Genomic DNA, 20007 nt, shown 5'->3' on the forward strand with positions numbered 1-20007 from the left:
TGCTTAGTGGTGGACTTCGTCAATCCTTTATTTTTTACAGTCGTGTAGGTGGGAGTTTTATTCTTTTACAACACGGGTTGCTGTTGGTTTATGTTTGCTTTTTTGTTGTGGCTTTTTTTTTTTTAATTCTTTTATGTCGTGTGAGGTTGTTCTTTTTTTTTTTCTAATATGTATAAATAAAACAATCTCCTCTTTCCTGTCCAATGTGTGTTGTTGAACGGCTGTGTCTGTGTGCATGTGTGTAACCGCATTTCCTCTCCATGCAAAGTAAATAGAGAAACTTATCTGTTACCCCAGTTAAAGAGTTCCGTAAATGTGCTGTTGGAAATGAGTAAGTAAATGTGTTTTAACTCTCTTTACAAATTAGACATTCGATAGGAGGAGGAAATGAGTGATTGTTTAGATAAGTACCCCAGTATACCCAAGTGCTGGAAACGTTCTAACATATTACAAGCCGCCTGCAATGTGTGTATAAAATATAGATCGATACGATGTGTCTTGTTAGATAGAATATATATTCAAATAGAATTTTATTGCATGTATCCATTATCTGTAAAATTGTAAAAGACAATAATCTGAATTTAAACCAGGGTAACTGTTCATGTAATAACTTTAGGAGGGCAAGATCTAAACCGTATCATATTTACGCTTGATATATTAGACGTATTTTCCCATACCAGCAGATGAGATTATCTGCTCAGCAATTATGTTCTCGAAGGGTGCGGTAAATATTTTTGTGTGTTTATATGCTTTCCTGAAAAGATGAAAAAAAAAAAATCTGAAAAGTTCTCTAACTCCGAATGTACCAGACTAGCTGAGATTCATTAAGTACTTTTCCCCCCCTTAGAATAAGAGCGTAATTAGTTTAACCATCAAATTTCAATTACCTAAGGTCAGGGCGGTTGCCTCTTTTTCCTTTGAGCTGCAAATATCGGTAAGAGCCTCAGTTTTAGCCACGCAGAAGTGCCCGAGTGCCCTTTTCCCTCCTACGCCAGGGTTTGCGAGCTACTTCTGCGAAAGCGCTAGCGATTTCTCGTGGAAATGACAATTGAGAAATAAACTCAAGGCGAGGCATTCCAAACTGACGGACTTAAATTCGTAGTTTGGTAACTGCTCCTCCGCGGAGAGGGATGCTCGCAGCGAGCCCTGCGATCGCGGGTAGGAAGTTTTTGATACCGTGGTGTCCGCCTTCCCCTTGCTCCCTTCCCCCCCCCCCTCCTCCCCGTTATTTTCAGGCTGGCTGCATCCCTCACCCCGCGAGCCACTCGAGGACTCTCGTCGGCCTCCCCGCCCCACCCTCATACTAACTTTTGCATCTAATCCTCCGGCTAGCGCGGCTTCAAAGGTGCGAAGGGCTACTAGCCCCGGGGCTCCCGGCCGCCCGCGGTGGCGGGGCGCTGGGGGCAAACTCCGCAGGGCTACTGGTGGCCTGCGTCCGGCAAGCCGCTGCCGCCCTCTGCCTGCGCGCAGCCCCGACTCCAAGCGTTTGGAGATGGGCTTGTTTAAAAGGATTGTGCAACGCCTTGTGCAATGCCTGCCTCCCCCCGGGTCACGCAGCTGGGCTGCGCTCCGCTTCCTACGCTCTCCCACGCGGGAACGGAGAAACAAGAAGTGTCGGGGGATGGGGGTGAAGACTGACAGTGCTCGGATTAGTTTTGTCTCGCTTGACACCGCCGCTGCGGGGCTCGGCCCGGCCCGGCGGGCAGGAGGATCCGGGGATGCGGGTGAGGAGCGGGCGAGGGGCGCGGGGCGGGCGCTCCCCGGGGAAGGAGGCGCGGCGCTGGAGGCCCCCCCGGCGCTGCCCCCGCGGTGGATCTGCGGGCGCGGAGCTGCCCCTCTGCCTCTCGCCCTCCTTCCATTTCCTGATCCGGGGTCCGCGGCCCCGCGCGGTAATTGGCGCTGGCGGTCAGGTGGTGACGGGGTGGCGGGGGGCGCAGGGGTGGGGGTGTGTGTGCGGGGTGTGTGTTGTGTGTGTTGTAGGCGCTCCAGGGGTGGGAAGAGAGGAAGGGAGGGGAGTGCGGCGGGGAAAGGGGGGGGAGGGGGGGGGAAAGCTGGAGGCCCAAACTTTGGCAGCGGCGAGCACTTGACAGCAGCGGGAGGGGGAGAGGGAGGGAGGGGAGGGAGACGGGGGGAAGGGGAGGGGCCTCGCCGAGCCCAGAAAAACGACAACGCGAGAAAAATTAGTATTTTTGCACTTCACAAATTAATGACCATGAGTTCGTTTTTGATAAACTCCAACTACATCGAGCCCAAATTCCCTCCCTGCGAGGAGTACACGCAGCACGGCGGCGGCTCCGGCAGCTCCGTCGGCTTCCACCCGCACCACCCGCACGCCCCGCAGCCTCCGCCGCCGCCGCACCTGCACCCGGGCCCCGCGCTGCCCGAGTACTTCCCGCGGCCGCGCCGGGAACCGGGATACCAGGCTCCCGCGGCGCCGCCGGGGCCGCCGGGGCCGCCTCCCGAGGCGCTCTACCCCGCGCAGGCACCCTCCTACCCCCAGGCGCCCTACAGCTACAGCAGCGCCGGCAGCGCCGCCCCGGGCCCCGAGCAGCCGCCCCCGGGCTCGTCGCCGCCGCCGCCGCCGGCCAAGGGCCACCCCGGGCCCCCCCAGCCCCTGCTCCCGGGCCATGCCCTGCAGCGCCGCTGCGAAGCCGCCCCCGCCGCCGGCACCGGGCCCGGCTGCCCGCTGCTGCCCGACAAGAGCCTGCCCGGGCTGAAGGGGAAGGAGCCGGTGGTCTACCCCTGGATGAAGAAGATCCATGTGAGCACGGGTGAGTCGCCCTTGCCAGGGGGAGGTGGGGATGCGCCTGCAGAGGAGGGAAGGGGGGAGGGTGCTCCCGGGGACGGGATGAGTCGTTGCTTGTGTAGCTTTTTTTCTCTCCCCCTTCCATCTCCCTCTGCGTTTCCTTATTGGAAAAAAAGGAAAAAAAAAAAAAAAAAGTGAGAAACCTTTTGTATCCGGGGTCCTTTATCAAAAGATTTACGAGACGCCAAACTGTTAGGGCAGTAATTATAGCCCCCATAAATTTAATTGCCCTGCAGTGGCTCTGGGCCATGTGTCTTTGAAGCTTTTCTTCTAACCCAAATGCCCATCACCATTTTTTATTGCTCCTCGATTGTCCCCACTGTCGATAGGCTGTGAAACAATTTTTCTTGCCGTTTATGTATCTTACGTGAACCTGGTGTCAAGTTATTATATAATGATTATGTTCCATCGCTTTCCTCCCCCTCGTCTCCCTTTCTTTCCCCTCCGTGTGTGTGTATGTGCCTGTGCGTGCACGTTTCAGTCAATCCCAACTACAACGGAGGGGAGCCCAAGAGGTCTCGCACTGCCTACACCAGACAGCAGGTCCTGGAGCTGGAGAAGGAGTTCCACTTCAATCGCTACCTGACCAGGAGGCGACGCATCGAGATCGCGCACACCCTCTGCCTCTCCGAGCGCCAGGTCAAGATCTGGTTCCAGAACAGGCGCATGAAGTGGAAGAAAGACCATAAACTGCCTAACACAAAGATGCGCTCCTCAAATCAGTCCACACTGAGCCAGCAGTCCAAAGCACAGACACAGGGTCACCCCCATCCGCTCGATGGGGCTACACCCAACGCAGCCGCGCTATAAATACGGTTATTTTTTAAATATATATATATATATATTTACCTATCTATTGGGGTTTTCCAGCTGCCCCATGATGGAGACTGGCCGTTTGGACCAAACAACTGTGTAAAACAAAACAGGAGCAGGAAAGGAAGACGAGACGTGCCCAAGAACGGGCACATGTTTAAACCAAAACCTGGACGATTGTCTACATTGTATATAGATAATGGTTCCATGCCCATCATTTTTTTCTATTTATGGAAATGGTCTCTTGCCCTCGGTGTAAGAGAGGGCTGGATGCTGTCACGGACGAAATCTCTGTACCTAAGACGGACTCTTTTTCTCCCTCTTTTTTTTTTTTTTTTTTTTTTTTGAGAACACTTTACAAATAAAAGACGGTCATAACAAAGCAAAGACCTCGTGAGACACTTGTGTAAGGCGTTGGCTTGAACAGCGCTGTTTTGTGGCGTGTTTGGGGATTCCCGTGTGCGTGTGTGTGTGAGGGTGAACTCGCACGTATGCACGCTCATCAACACGGGAGAGAGAACGAACGGGTCCACGGGAGGTTAGAGACGTAGGAAAAACGTCCCCTTAAGCTTTCTAAAGGAAAATGTTTTATGTATCAAAGGTAACTTAACTGGTTTTAAGTGTAGCCCCCGCAGTAGCTGTGATCTATTAGTTTTTTTTCCCACATTCCCTATTGCAATTATTTAAAGAAATATTGCTATAAAGGCTGTTGCTGTCTTCATATTTGGCACCGTCTAAATCGTTTGGGTCCGTGTACAATTTGTGGATTTTTGGTGTAATGTATAACAGTGCCAAATGCTGATAATAAAGATTATTCTGTACAAAAGAATTAAATGCTTGAAACACAAGACCACTCAGTGCTGTTTCATCCACCTTGTGCTTGGCTGGTGTTCGAATGTGAATCAAGGAATGGGAAACAACGGTTTAACTTACTGTCTTAAATTGGACTCATCTTATGATTACGGTAAATGGTTGTTTTAAGTATAGTGAAAACGTTCTGACTCGTATTTGCCTGGCTGGGAAAAAAAAACAAAACAAAACAAAACACAAAAAAACCGCTATAGGACGAGGAAAGGTCTTTCTCCATTATATAGGTGAGTGATATTCTCTTTGCGGAATTATGGCAGAACTAGCCCGGCTCTCCATCGCTGTCCCTGCGACTATTTTCAGCTGCGTTACAGAAAAACTGAGCTTCTGCTGGGAGCCAATAAGCTCCCACGCCAGTTTTTCTTGGAGAAGTCACACATGTTCCCCATGATAACACTAAATCTTTAGCCAGTCGTGATTTATTCGTTCATTTTCACCCGATTAGGATTTCTCAATTGGCTAGCACCTTTGAGAGGGAATATGTGGACGGTAACACGAAGTTTCTCTAAGATGCCTTTTCTGTTTCCTTTTATTTTCTTCTTTTTAAGAATATTTCCAAATGTGTTGAGAAAGCCTCGGCAGAAATATGCATTTGGGTCCAACTCAAGAGGTTTGTTTGACCGAGATTGTGAAAATGATTGTGACAAAATGGGGTTCAAGTGGTTTCATCTCAAGCTGTGCATCTCACTGCTTCCAGGTAGCTAAAGAGCAAAGCTGCTAATGAGAAGGCTTGCTCAGGGCTTCCACAACAGGGAAGTACTGAGCTGGGTAGGAAAAAGCTTGGAAAGGGACTCTAATGCTAGTAAGCCTTCCAGGGAAGGCCCAAAGGCCAAGATTTATTTACTTACCCAAATACATCTGAGAGGGATTTTTGGAATCTTTGTGTGAGTGAGACCACCAGGACAGAGAGCATCATCACCCCTGGGTGAGGTAGCACCAGGCCCCGTGGTATTGCCAGCATCCCTGTCTGGCCATAGAACACAGATCACCCCCGAGAAAAACGCAACGTGCCACTGGCAGAGCACGTTCAGCATCAGAGAGGTGGTGGCTGTAAATACCTTCAGCAAACACTGCTGTCTCCAAGCCTGACCAAGAAACAGGCCTGAAAAGCATACTTCCACTGACATATTGCTGTTTACTAAATCCTGAATTGCCAGCTGCCACCTTATAAGGGGAGAAAAATATAGCTATAAGTGAGGTAACTACCATCCACAAGTGTGTAACTCTTCGTTTTGTTTATTGCTTGAGATTCCCTCAATATATTTACAGCAAGAATTAGCACAACCGAGCAAAATACCAGCTGAAATGTATTAACTAGTGATGCAGGGTTTGTTTAGTGTGCAGCTTGTGCGTTTAAACCTGGTTTGCTCCCATTGTAAAGAGAAATGAAATCACGCTGCAAATAGCAATTTTAGCGAGAATCATTAATCACCTCCTACAATAAATACTTCTTTGTAATTCAACAGCGGTTCTGAAAGGCATTCTCTTGGAAAAGTCTGTGAAGACGCAAAGGATTTTCCTGGAGGAAAAAAAAAAAAAAAAAAAGGTGGTCATGTGTAAAGACACAGCATCTTGGCTGTCTGCTAAAAAAATGTACACTCGCTCACTGAAGATTGAACGTCGGACTGCAAAATATCCCATGGCAGATTATCGTCGTCTAAGGTAAATTTTCCTTTCCCCTTCCCTCTCTGCCTGTGCTGGGAGCAAGACCCTGCGCCCGGGCTGGAAGCCCTCTGCTCCCTGTCCGATACCGCCTGCCTTTACAATAACTTCGAAAATTACACCATCCAGTTAAAATTCTCGCATTGTGGTCCCTTTGCTAAGGCAACCGGGAGTTCACCGAGAGGACAAATTTTCTATCCCATTAATTGTTTTTTTTAGAGAAGCAGACTGACCCTTCAAACCCTTGACCTTTAAAGACAGTATTCTTTTTAATCCGGCACTTGGACCTAAATGTCCCTGCCCCCCCCCCCCCCCTTCCCTCTCTCCCGGTGTCTCTCACACACGGATTTATCTACTCTGTCCACAAAGGCGAGCGCGGCCCAAAACGCTGGAAGTGGAAGTTTGTCAATATTTCAAAGAAAGACCAAATCACCTCGGAGTCAATTTGCTGGCCGCAGGGAAAGCCACGCCGTTAACCCCGGTACCCACCTCCCCTTCACCCACCAAGAAAAATGCTTCGTTTCCAAGATTCCCCCTCCTCGTTTCTCCTGCGATCTCTTGCTATACCTGGTGTTTTATTACACGGGGAACTCAGCTGTGACAAGCGCCTTGCGGTATTTAATAACTAGAGTCATCTCACATTGGAGGATTAGCCAATGCTGGGATTTTCTTTCCTCCCCCCCTTATTTTTTTTTTTACTCTTTTTTCTTCTCTTTTTTTTGTCTTTTTTTTTTTTTTTTTTTTTTTTTGTGTCTTCAGAGTGCTTTCCTTCCCGTGCCCTTCTTGCCCAGTGTTTGTAAACTAGGAAGGCGGGGGGAGCCCTCACACAGGCAGAGATCTTGACAGACTTGCTCTGAGACTCCGGCCCCCCCTCCGCCCCCCCTGCACCGCCCTGGGGCCCGATCCGAGCAGCCCCGGTTGTCTCCCGGAGCCCCGGGGGCCCCCGCACACCGCGGCTCCGGGGGGGGCAGAGGCTCTTGGGTGGAACCCGCCGGGGGTCGCCCCGGGGCCGCCCCCTCGGGTGCAGCGCTGCGGGAGTGACCAAGTCCAACCCACGCGGGTCTCGGCGGGGTCGGGGCTCCCCGCGTGGGCAGGGTAAGCTTCGCGGGCACCTCCTCCCGGGAAGCCCTCCTGGCTCCGCCCGGGGCTGCGGACAAGCAGGACTGACCCTTGGAGGGCAGCCCGGGGGATGTCACCCCTGATGCTCCCCTGTCTCCCCGCCAGCAGCGTTCCGAGACCCCCTATTCCCGCTACAGACAATGAGGATTTGGGTTCAATCGGCTAATTTGGGGTGTGGGTGCAAAGCTGCCCCATCTCCCTGTACAGGGCAGGACAAATCCGTGTTATTAATGCCCAAGCGCTTTCCCTAGGAACTGAGGAGCTGTCAAAGGCAGCAGAGATTAGGGGACCCAAGTGCGAGGATCCCTGCGCTCGCAGATAAAGGTGTTGCGTCTGTTCTGGGGAGATATTGAAATTTTAATCTTTAGAGTCACGTGACTCATTAAATAATTAATGCAGATAGTCAGGAATGGATCTGTGGCCGTCAGTCCTCACTAGGAGTGATTCTCTCAGAAGTGAAACTCAACTCCTTATTACTGCAGTTTGTTTTTCTTTCTTTTTTTTTTTTCCCCTTTTTTTTTTTAAAAAAAAACCCACCTGATTTATCTTGAAAGATTCTAAACTTCTTAAGCAAGCAGTAGGGTCTGTGTTGGTAAGTAGGTAGTGTGTATTTCTAGCTTGATTACTTTAATTGTTTGTGCTTGCTTTGTCTGCTGAGCATTTGCTTAACAAGTTTAATATTTAGAAATGTTAAACCTTTGTTTTAGCTGCCTTGTGGTCACATTACGGCTTTTGGTGATTAAGTGTTACCGAGGCAAACACATTTGATAATGTTCTAATTCACACTGTGGAAGGCTGGACGCCACAGTGCAGGAGGACCTGCTTTGTTCAATTTTCCTGGCGTTAATAAATCACCGGCTCCTAATGCAGGGCCAAAACAGCAATGGAAAGGCAGTGAGCATTGTAAAGGAAAAGTCATGGGCGAATTTCTCTATGACTCATTAGTCTGAACGATTTATGTACGAACTTAAAGTGCCGCAATGAATATTAGAATTTGGGACAACAACAAATTAAAAAAAAATGTCATAGCGTTTGTAAAGTGCTTTATTGCTACTTAGCAACTCTTTCGAGAAGCAGCATAGTTGAAAGGACTGTGGCAGTGTAAAATATGTTGGCGTGACTTAATACCTCCAAAATAAATAACAGAAAGTCTCTGGCACAATTTTCAAATACACGCTCCATATTTAACACGAGTGGAGCAACCCAGTCACGACACGCTTGATCGATGATTATTGCCGTTTGTAACATGACTATTGATTACGGATCAAAACAGCGAAGGTATGAGTTTGAGCCTAAAATGCCAGGGGGTTCCCCCTCTGCTGGAGCCGAGTGGAGGGAAAGGTAGAGCTAAGAACAACCCCAGGCAGCAGCTCCCGGGCTCTGAGACTGCAGATTGAACTTTCCATTTTCTTTTGTGTTTGCCAGTAGATTTTAACAGTCAGCGCTCTCAAATTTATGAGACGCCAATAAACAGCTTAGTAGGCTATTATTGCATGATTTTATGTAGACTGGAGTTCAACACCAAATTTAAAATTATTAACGTAATTATGGAACTACTAAATTACCAAAGCAAAGTCTCTGCTCGAAAAGTTCTCCCAAGGCAGACTTAATATTTCTAAAGCTCAGATGACACCCTTCCACAAGGACTGTGTTATTTAATTATTAGCATTTACATTTACTGACAATTTTAAGATGCGCTAGATGGCTTTTATTAGCGAGAATGAATACGGGGGGTCCGTTATTATATCTGACAAATTCTTATGTAAACGTGATCCAGTAAGTACGCGAATAATCTATTGTCTTCTTGGATTTCTTGGATTGTACAATATTATTTATTTTAGGGGAAAGAAGCCGTCCACGTTTTTTTCCTCCCTTCAATGGCTTTCAGAGTGGCTTTTTTTTTTTTTTTTTTTTTTTTTTTTTTTTTTAGGATAAAAAAGCAAAACAACAAAAAAAAAAACCCAGACAACTTTGGTCCCAAGCCCGCTTCAGTGAGGTCAGTCCTTAGTCTCTTCCGAAGCTAGTGGCGGCAGAATCGGGCCCCGGCTAACCGTTTGAATAAAAGCCCAACCACAATACGCCCGGCATTTAAACTGGAACCCTTTCCGCGTTTTATTCAGCAGAGATGAACACCACGACTTGTGTTTAATGTCTGTTCTTGATTAAATGATCCTAAACAAAGGTTTCCCAGAGGAAAATAAAGCAGACATTCATGTAACAAGAGTTTGGAATGACAATATTTCCAAACACTTGGAGACAGAAGGCATAGCTGTCTACAGGAAAAAAAAAAAAAAAACCCAACCAAAAAAAACACCACACGCTTTTATTTCTCAGCTCTCCGTGCTTTTCACCCGGGTGGGAACCCACGCTCCTCGCCGGGAGCCCGCTCCATCCCTGCCCGCCCCACTCCGGGGCTCTCCCACCGCTACTGGCAAACCATGTATTGCTTGTGAAGGAGCAAAATACCTCCTCCTGCATCCCCCCCCCCCCCCAATAAGGCACTGTTTGTTGCTTGTTTACAGGGAGCCCCGAAAAGAAGCCTCTCGGCTGGGGCGGTGGAAGCTGGGAGCGCTTCAGCCCAACTCCGCGCAACTGGAGGAGAGGTAAGAGCCGAGGAGCGCCGAGGCTGCCGCTGCCTTTGCGCCGGTCGCAGCTGTAAGCAAACCGTTCGCCTGGTACCTGCATGCAGAACAAGCCTGCTGGACTGAGATTTTTGTTGTTGTTGTTGTTGTGATAAATATTTAACCTAGCTGGAATTTTTGCCTGGATTGGCTCTATTCATCTTCCGTGGGTGGTGAATGCGCGTGTCTGGACAGACAAAGAAGTGTACGGGACCTGAGTGATCGCCCTCCTTATAAAAGGCATTGGGGACAGGAAGGATGCAAAGTCATCCGAAGAGCGAAAGAGGTTGAGAATTTCTTTGTCCATTCTTAGGTCCTTCCCAAAGCAAAAGCGTAAGGCAAGGGAGAGCGGGTTGGAGCCATTTGTGTGTTGAGTGGCTTATCGCGGCTTGTTTGTTTGCCTCCTCCTCGAGGAGTTCCGCAGCCAGACCTGCAAGCCTGGAGAGCGTGTGGGGATGTTAGAAAACCTGATTTCTGCCTGAATGCATGCACCAGAACGGATCGCGAAAGAGTTTGGGATATTTGTCTATCCTGGCCTGCTTTGCACCGGGCGGAGGTCGGGGTTTGATGGTTCAAAGTTGTTGCAGTCCCTGATGTGCTCGGTCCTTAAGCAGCAGCAATCTAATGCTTTTCGTAGTGACCATTTTCTTATGACGGCCGCAGAGAGGGGAGGAATTAGCTCAAATTCCTCCTAGATTTACCTGCTTATTTTTTGGACGCTGATGTACAATTAGTGTGTTTTACTACCTTTTAAAAGTGGCCATAAATTACGGGACTACAAGGGCTCTTTGTGTTAGCTTAATGGGCTGCTTAAATCTTAACTACAAAAAGGCGCTGCAAATGTCTATTCACGCTTGTGTTAGGAAATTAAAAGCGAAAATACGGTATGAAGGAACTTTCCTCCGGTGGCATGTATCCACAGCATTGCGTGCAGAGATATTTGGGATTCCTGAACTGACCCAACACTCGCAGGCTCAGCTGACTCTGAGCAGAACTTCACCGACAAAGACACAGTCGATAGCTCTATTCTTTTTATCTGCTTGGAAATGATCAAAGACCAACTTTATCTCTATCAGACGCACAGATGTAGGTAAACAAATCTGCGTCCCAGAAGATTTCGAATCTTTCGAGGAAGCAAGGAAATAAATGCTTAGATCGTACGGTGATTCCTATTTCGTCTCCACATGGGAGTGATAGGCTTACCTCTTAACAACTGGCATAAAAGCAAATTCGAAAGACAGTAAAAATTGTAAATCTAATTATATTGAAGGTAACTTTAAATAGCATTAATGCTGAGAGTGGCTATTAATGCCAGAGCTGGCACAAAGGCTCTCTCTTAATGAAGGCACGTTATGAACTCGGATCTGTTTGTTGTTACTGAGCCTGGAATTTCAGCTCAGCTCGAAGCCATGTGTATAAAGTACAGAAAAATCAGTAGCAGACCTGCTGATAAGCTCCATATTTTTCTGCTAGAAACCATGTTTTAGGTCTCCAAATCATCTAGGTAATAGAACACAATGTTGAATGTCCAGGAACAAAGCAGTATATGGGGTGGCAGGGGAAATCTAGCGTCTTTGCAAGATCATTTGAATTTGTATTTGAAAACTCATAATGGCGATACTGGAGCAAAGAAAGCTTTCTGCAAAACTCGTAGAAGGGAATAATTTTCAGCTGCCACACAGGACGGCATAAAGTTAGGCAAACTCCCCCTTCTGCTTTCCTAAAACACACCCTGTGTAAGGTATTCACACGTCAAGAAGTTACTTTTCTTAAGAATTAATTAGTTTCCTCACTACATACACAAAGTTAATTGTTAAACAGTAGTTTTAGCATTAACTTGACCATTAATACTAATAAGGATGTTCATAGAAACGGGGTTTTGAAGCCAATAGCTATAGCTAGCGTTAAGGCATTTAAGCTGACTTATGATTGTGATTTATTGCTTTTGTAGTTTCTATTTGCTCAGGACTGTAACTTCTAAAGCCATCTTTCTGCTTTTGACGCAAAGCAGTCAATAACTTTTTTACAACAGCCCCAAGAAAGGCTTGCTCTGTTTTTTTCAACATCTGCCCCATTCCCCATTAATTCCTGTTTCATTGTTGCAGAAGAACTTTTCTGCGTGATTCTGTTATAGGATCTATTTAAAAGAGCTGTGAAACCATCTCGAGTAAATATCAGCCTCGGTTTGCGTGGAGTACGAGGGCTGTCGAGTTACCGGTAGTGCTGACAGTTGTAGACTTGTGTACGTTGTGTGTGTGGCTAATGCTCTTTCTTTTTTCAAAGGTATATGGTTTTATTCCAGTTCTCAGTGAGAGATAATATATGTATACCCTGCCACTAACTTGGTCACTTCCACTTGAAAAAGTGCAAATTCTTCCTCTGTTGTAACGTCACGCTGACTTTGCTGCTGTGTCTACTACTATTCATTGTTACTCATAGGTTTAAATTCCAGTAGCCCACTTTTACAATCCAAGCGAGAGTATATAAGGCTTGCCCGTAGCACTAAAAATCCCCTTTAAAAAGACACCTCCTTCCATTCTGTTCAATGAAGTGCAGGTGAAACAGTAAGAAGCAGTTAGCTGAAAGTTTTCTCCAAGCTCATGGGGGATGGTGGAAAGATTTAGGCAAGGGTTTACACGTCATGATGCAAGATGCTGGAGTCAAAGAACCGGACCAGGAGCAAGTTAAAAGAGTCAACTACCTGATTTTCTTTGACTCCTTCCAGAAAAGTTATGTGAGTTGAGGGGTTCTTTTGTTTGTTTAGCTTATTGTGTCAATAGCACAAGTCAAACAATCTTACAGGGAAGATACGGTGTGTTCGCACACAGGCGATGCTGCCTGGCTAGGGGGCCGCATACAACTTTGCTCTTTTTTTTTTTTTTCCTTATTTTTTTCCCCCCTTAGACAGAGAACTCCCCCTCCCTCTTTTTTTTTTTTTTTTTTCCCATCGTTAGAAACCTATAATTTTGTGCATCACTCAAACTAGCTGTATAGGAAATGCGTAAGCACAGGTTTAACAGCAAGGTCCCAAAAGGTTTTGCAAAATTCAGAGCTTCGCCAGTGAAGGAAGGTGTATTCTTCATAGTGTGTTACAAGGACAAAAATCAACTAGCCTCTTAGAAGAGACTCTTTTTTGCCTTTGTCAGGTAATTATAGGTCTTTTTAGTTTCTACAGGAGCCCTGATGTAGCGTGTGGGAGTTGAGCAAGCCCTGTACAATGGCAGGGTAGAGGCAGCTGGGGGTGTGGGGAAGGCTGGTAATCGTCCCATTTAGAAGGGGGGTGGAAATAATAGTATTAAGCTTTGGGCTTTCTTCGGGGGTTGCAGAGGACATGCGAGGTGGAGCAGAGTGGCGGGCCTGGGGAGAAAATGCCGGTTAATTAGGCTAAGTATCAAAGTGCAGCGTAACCCCATATTATAAGAAGAATTCCTCTTACCTTCCAATGGGCTTTGTGTAAAGAAATATTGGCGTGGGAGGAAAAAGAATCAAACCAATCTCCCCCCCAGTCATCTGCATCTCTTGGATTTTTTTTTTTTTCCCCTCCCTTGAAACTCTTCTTTAACATACTGGGTTAAGGCTTTAAAAAGCAAAGGCTCGCGCTAAGAAACCTTGTTCCTTCAATGATTCCCCATTTCAAATAAAAGGATTTAAGTTGACGTATGACCACGTGAGCACATAATACAGCGCATTATTGTGGCATTTGGAGTGGAGACCCGGTCTGGCTCCGTCTGCGATTACGCTTTTGCAGTTTCTGTTCAGAGCAACCACTGCTTTCTATTATTTTTTTTTTTTTCCTCCTGCCCCCATCACCGTCCCCGCAAGAGCTGGCCATTTCGCTGACAGCTTTCGTTCCTTATGGAAAGGTTATTGTCGAGCCGAGAGGACGAAATGCTTCGTTAGAAAGGATGGATTTTATTTTAAGGTATTTCCGTTGATTGTTCATTTATGTGGTGAGTTATTGCTGTTCGAGGCAAAGGTCAGTAGCAGAGGCTGGAGTGAGTGCGTGTGTGTGCGTGCGGGTGTGTGTGCACCCGGAGCCAGGCTGCTTCCCCCTTTGTTTCAATTTGCTGCGGTAAATATTCAACTCTCCCCTCGCAGCGAGCAGAGCAGGGAGAGTTTGCTTCTTTATTTATTTTTCTCCATAGAGATCCCACACTGCTGTTGATGGCCAGCTGCCTCCGCTCCAGCCCCTCGATTGCCATCTTATCATTATTTATGATCGGCTAGAGATTGGAAGGCTTTTTTTTTTTATGGTTGTGTTTGGATCTTTTCCCCGATGCCCAACTTTATTATTTTATTTTATTTGTGTATTTGTGTGTTTATTTATTTATGTATTTGGGGAAGTCGGAGAAACCGATGCGGGGGGTGGGGGATGCTCTTCGGTCGGGGTCGTGCTCGAGTGTGCGGCGGCGGTTGTTGTTGTTTTATGGCTGTTTGTTCGGCCGCGGCCGCTCTGTAAATAGATGAGGATGCGATCGCGCTGCCATTTTATTTATGATGCTTTAGTGGTACTTTGTTTACTGTGCGTGGAGGGCTGAATGGGCGCTCAGCTCTGTGGCAAAGCTTCCCCTTCCCAAATGAACCAAGTGGCTCCTCTCTATTTCTCGGCGGTGAGAGAGAACCAGCCATGGCTTCTAACAATAAATCGGCCTTCGAAGCGTGGGTTCTTTTTCTCTCTCTCTCTGAATGGGGATCTGGAAAATGAGAATAAAAAGGGGAAGAATGGAAATTATCTTCTAAGAGGACATATACTAGTCCTAAATTCGTACCCATACCGTAATTTACATAAAAATTTATATATCCGTACGTATAAATATGTAAGCATTTGCATATACTTATAAATACGCGTGCGTAGCTATATATATAAAGAATGCACTTTAAAGGAGGAAAATGAAAGAGGAAGGCAAAGTTCTCTATAAAACAACATTTTCCCGTTGTATCCCGGCTTTGGGCAAGGTTGGAGCGCTGGGGCTCGATTTCCTCCAGTTCGCTCGGAGCTTCTCGCCCATTTTGAGCCCAGTTACACATGGCTTCTAGTTACTCATCTTGTATACGGTCAGAAAGAGAGGGAGAAAAGAGAGCAATGATAAAAATTCAGCTGAAAGCAAAGGAGAAAAAGATTATTTCCACACAGAGCTGTTCGCGGCCGTTCCGCAGAGACCTGCAGGGCGGAGATGTTGGCTCTGGTTTCTCGCTTTCTTACTCTTTAAGCTGCTCTCAGAGCAAAACTGACCTAAAGAAATGCTATTTCCCCTCCTCGCCATACTGAAGCACGCTGTTCTTTCTTACACCCGGCTTCTCTCTCTTTTTGGTGAGGGGAGGAAAACTCTTTCCCTCCAAGCTATGTGTTTAAAAGCCAAGGTTGGCTTTGCCATATTTTGAAATGATCCAAAACGCTCCTCAAAAATAAAGTGCGGGCTTTAATTGCAGCTCAATTACTTGGCAGCGTTTCCTGATTTATGACCCAGTTCGGATGCATATTGACCCAGTTAAAACACTCATAAATAATACAGTCCTGCTCTAGAGCAAAAGAAAGCAAGAAGAGTTTTGGAGGAGGGGGATTTTGGCGAGATGTGTAAATAACCTCAGCCTGCTGAGCTGAGAGTCCATTGCCATTCTTTAGTGTTAGAGAATATAAACAATGATTCAGATTAACCACGGCTTGCTTCGATAGTCCAGTCTTCCTCTAAGGCCGCTCATATCCCCTCCTGACTCTCTAACGACTTGCACAGGCACCACTTCCAGAATTGGTCCCTTTCTCCAGCAACTCTTCGCCTTGCTATACCAATCCCTGAGAGATTCCCCCAAAATCAGCCTTGAATTATGGTGCTGCCTGCTTCTGTTTCAGAACATCCAAGGGCAAAGCTCTTTACAATACATTATTTTATTCGTAAACGAAGAGTAAGTCCATGAAAGAGGGGAGGGAGTCCCACAGAGTGGGATCCTTCGGGAAGCAAAGGCAGCTCATTTCTGACCCGGGATCAGCCCCAAACGCTGTCAGTCGCTCCCCGAACTGAGTCCTATCGCTCTCTGCGGAATGGAGTAGAAAGAAAATATTCGGCCTCTGGGAGGGAAAGACAGATAAAAGCAGCGGGGATCTGTGCGTTGGGACACTTATCCCGACATCATAGGAGACATAAAAAAAAATTAATCATCTTCTCGTGTTTAAAATGACCTCTGTGGGGAGAGAGAGGGCGTGGGGAAACAGGAGTAATAGGCGAAACGTCGCAAAAAAACTCTTTGCAGGCAGCAAGACGAATGGAGGGAACACCTCAGTATTCCTACGAACCACTTCGGTCTCACAATTAAAGTCCCTTGCAAATCCCTTCAGTTTAAAAAAAAGATCCCTTCCCCCCACTCCTTGTTCCCGTTTTTAAATACAGACGTGTAGTGAGAATATCCCTCTGGAGATCGCTGCAAAGTTTAAACACATCCCACCCCCCCCAGGAAGAGATGGCCCAGGCTTTCGTCAGGGCTCCCCAAACCGGCAGGCTCCCCGTTGTCCGCAGGTTTCTGCAGTCCCAGCTGGCTCTCTCCCTTGCCAAATCCTCCGCTCCGGGGGCTCCGTCGGGGCGCAGCGCTGCCTCTCGCTATTTGGTCAGGGCAAGAGGGCGAATGGCAGATCAGCAGTTTCAGAAGAAAGTGTGGGGTTGATTATTGACTAAAAAGACTTTTTTTCTCCCGATGCAACATTCAAGGGGTTGTTTGAAGAAAAACGCATACGCGGGATTTTTGCCTCTCCTCTCCTCCTACGCGGCCCGCTTCCCCTTTCATGTGGTGCCTTCTCACTTATGCCATAAGGAGCAAGTGTTTTCTGTTTTAGTGCTCTGTTTACAGCTTTGGTGCATGGAGTCATAAATCTTGCATAGCCATAAATGACAAAAACCATTGGTATGCGTAAGAGGCCACCCCAGCCTTATAGTGTTTTTTATTTCTCGCTTCCCCCTCGCTTTGTTTGTGCTTTAAGATGACGCCGAGCTCCCTCGTGCTTTAAACGGACTAGTTATATTTTTAATGCCTTAATTAACGAAGTAACATCAAATTTACACTTAGGCACTATTCGGAGCCTCAGCTTTAATGCACGGAGCCTATAGTCCGGCTGCTGTCTGCCCACAGGGGCAAGGGCTACAACTCGATTTAAGTTCTCGTTTACACGGTCGTTGCCGTGATTCTGTTGCAGGGAAAAACGGGGTACACCACCACCACCCAAACTCAGGAGGCTGGAGAAAGAGGCGAGCGCCTTCCCCAGCTCTGTCGAGGAGGAGGAGGCGAGCTGTGCGGTGCCGGGCCCACGTCCACGCGGGGCTGTTGCCCACTCACCCCCACGGAGGGCTGCGGGCACCCCGGCCCGCCTGTGCAGCACATGTGTTTGTGTGGGTGAGCGCCTCTGTGCCTGTCCCGAGCGCTGGGGATATTTGGGGGGTGGGAGGGTGTCTGTGTGTACATCTGTGTGTGTGTGCGCTCACGCATGCATGAGTTAATAATTAGTAACTCTAATGATTTCCAGCGTGGCTTTGAAAGCATTGCCCAGAGCGGGGATCTTGGTGGGCTTCGGTTGGCTCTCCGGACCCAGCCCCGGCTCTCCGGGCTTTGCTCCCCTCCTCGGGACTCAGCCGGGGCTGTGCGGGGCTGCGGGCGGCGGGGAGCGGCAGAGGGGCTATTCCGCAGCAGCCCCCCAAGCCCACCGGTACGAAGGACAAACCCAAGCCCCCCCTCCAGCAGCACCCCCGGAGGCTGGTGAGAGCGACCCTTTGTGAGCGCCGTTTGTCTTCATTAGCATAATTTTCCTGGACTTTGGTGACGCCTGGGTGCGGGGGGGGGGACCGCACTCCTTCACTGCCACGCTCCTCCGCTCCCTCCCCAGCCCCCACCCTGCCTCAGGCTTCCCTAGGCGGCTGCCTTTCTTTCTTCCTTCCTTCCCCCCCCCACCTTTTTTAATATTTTTTTTTCTCCGCTCCCCCCCATTCCCCTTTCTCCTTTCCTCTCTCTTCTTCCTTTCTCAGAGCAGCCCTGGGAAACATCCTTGTCCTCCTTGTCCCGCGCAGGGGGAGCCCAGCACGCCGGGGACGGGCTCGGAGCAGGGTGGGCAGCCTGGAACGGGAGGGGAGAGGGGGGAGGCGGGTGTCTGGAGCAACTGGGCTCATCCTGTGCGGGGCAGGGCTCGCCCCTCCCGGCCGGGGGGTGCAGGGTGCGGAGAAGCTGAGCCGGTGCCCACCCTGAGGCCATAGACAGCCCCTGCTCCCTGGGTTGTGTCGCCTCAAAAAAAAAAAACCAAACTCAAAATCCAAAAATCAACCAAAAAAAAAAAAGGAGGGGGAGAGAGAGAGAGAGAGAGAGCGAGCATGCTGGCTTCCGCCTCAGTCGTCAGAAGTTAAGGTAAGCAGGCCACAAATACGCTGCTATCAGTCGTGAATGGCGGAGTTTATGTCCCAGTGATTTATGACCGTAGACTTAAATGTCGGTTCAAGAAGAGTTCACAAGCTGGGGCTTCCTTCCAGGCAGTGACTGATACCCTTACACTTCGTGTTCAGGCAGCTCTCTCTCCTCTCTTCCCCCCCTCCCCTTCTCTCAACTTTGCCTTTATCTTGCAGGAAATATTTCAGGGGGGCTGCCTGGTTTTTCGTCCTAGAGTCAGAGTTTGGGGCTCCGCTGGGCTTTGCAGGGCATAGAGCTGGTGTGCTTGGGGACGGGGAAGGCGGAGGGAAGGAGAGAGATGAAGTGGGGAGTGGGAGAAACGAGGGAGACTTGCCTCCCTCAAGCATCTCTTGTTTACTGTCTCCGGGCTATATGGGTTGGGGGAGAGAACTTGGTTAAAGACGAAGAAATGTATTGCGTGAATGGAGATGTAGCCTATTAAATGGGCACTGGAATATCTGGGAGCCCAATTGTGTTTGTAGAAGCTGGCCTTTTGTCTCAGAGAGGGAGAGGAGAGCTCTTCCCATCCCAGACACCGGCTGGGGTGGCATACTCTTCTCCTACTCCCCTCTCCCGTTAGGACGCTGTTATTATCGTGATCGTTGTCGCTCTTAATCCCGCTATTCCCACTTTCGCCAGGAATGGTCGGGAGCTCCTCAGGTTACCCCTGCTTCTCTATAACTTTGTAGGAAGTGATTAACTTGGCGATGCCAAAGGCGGGAGCTGATTTTTTTTTTGTTTTTTTCCCTTTCCTGGCTGGCAGGCGGCCGAAACTTCGATAGTATTTTGCCTTTCCTGTAAAGTTGCCTATTGTTTGCGGGTAGGCGGCTGCGGGAGCAGCGCGTCCCCACATCCCCGCTCCGAGCTGCCCGTCCTGCCTGCGCCAGCAAACTTCCAAGCGGCGAGGGGAAGGCCAAATATTTGATGTCGCGATCATGAAAGGCATGTGCCTTTGTAAAATCACCTCTGGCTCATTATTTCCTCTTTCTGCTCTGGTAGTGGTGTCTATATTCTCTCTTTCAAAGGAATTGAGAAAAATCACACCAGGCCTCGATAACATCAGGAAGGAGAGGCGAGGAGCTGGAAATTTGTGTGCGCGCCTCAGATCTCCCATCGGCTTTTTAGCTTAATAACATCCAAAGAGCTTGATTAGTGCAATAACAGGGTGGCCGCCCTGCTGTAGGTGTGTTACCTTCGTTTTGTTACGGTGTAACAAAGGGAATACTGTTTTCTAAGAACTTGTATAACTTGAAAGGCGCTGAATGAGCTCGTTTGGTGCGTGTGTTGTGTAAGGCTTTTCGCCCCTAAGCATTTGTCCTCGTTAGATGTTTGTGAGGAAAACATCCAGCTGCTTAAGTATAGGGAAAGTGGCAAAAGGAACGCGAGCTCTTCTGATCCGAAAAGACGCGGTTGTTTGTCAGCAAGGGGGACGGTGAGAAAAACACTTTACTTTCTGAGAACAATGTGACTGCGTGTGGAAAGAGCTCCTAGATCGGAGATTAGGCACAGGTCGCCTCTCTCATTCATGCGGGCGAATCTTTAACTGCTTATTTTCAGGCAGGTAACCATTCGACTTTTATGTGGTGGAAAAGAATTGAAAAAAAAACCAAACCACAACAAACCCCCAAACCAACCACAAACCAGAAAGAAAGAAAGACAGGGGACAAAAAGTGGTGGGGGGGAAGGGATTCGCCCGGGCAGGAG

General features: G+C 48.2%; 2 protein-coding genes across 17 annotated transcripts in view; both read left to right on the top strand.

Annotated features, from left to right (window-relative positions):
- LOC104059153 (homeobox protein Hox-A3) overlaps positions 1-20007 on the top strand; it is a 51363-nt gene that overhangs the window by 20028 nt on the left and 11328 nt on the right. For 5 of the 16 annotated variants that reach the window (XM_054058283.1, XM_009560756.2, XM_054058287.1 and 2 more), the window contains 2 exons: positions 5953-6148; positions 9790-9870. The exons of 1 other annotated variant lie outside the window; for it this stretch is intronic. The gene's annotated coding sequence lies outside the window, so the exon portion shown is untranslated. 10 more of the 16 variants (XM_054058292.1, XM_054058290.1, XM_054058291.1 and 7 more) reach the window with 10 other exon arrangements.
- On the top strand, positions 2136-4621 carry HOXA4 (homeobox A4). The gene is made up of 2 exons (XM_009560794.2): positions 2136-2771; positions 3288-4621. The coding sequence occupies exons 1-2, from the start codon at positions 2207-2209 to the stop codon at positions 3614-3616; spliced, it is 894 nt and encodes a 297-aa protein (XP_009559089.2). The 5' UTR covers positions 2136-2206; the 3' UTR covers positions 3617-4621.

This window comes from Cuculus canorus, chromosome 2 (genome assembly GCF_017976375.1).
Source record: "Cuculus canorus isolate bCucCan1 chromosome 2, bCucCan1.pri, whole genome shotgun sequence".
In the NCBI taxonomy this organism is placed as follows: domain Eukaryota; kingdom Metazoa; phylum Chordata; class Aves; order Cuculiformes; family Cuculidae; genus Cuculus; species Cuculus canorus.

Bases quoted from the DNA above. Each gene is read 5' to 3' on its own strand.
- HOXA4 (XM_009560794.2), top strand. From the start codon at position 2,207: ATGACCATGAGTTCGTTTTTGATAAACTCCAACTACATCGAGCCCAAA. The intron at 2,772-3,287 runs GTGAGTCGCCCT...TGCACGTTTCAG, and splicing joins GAAGATCCATGTGAGCACGG to TCAATCCCAACTACAACGGA.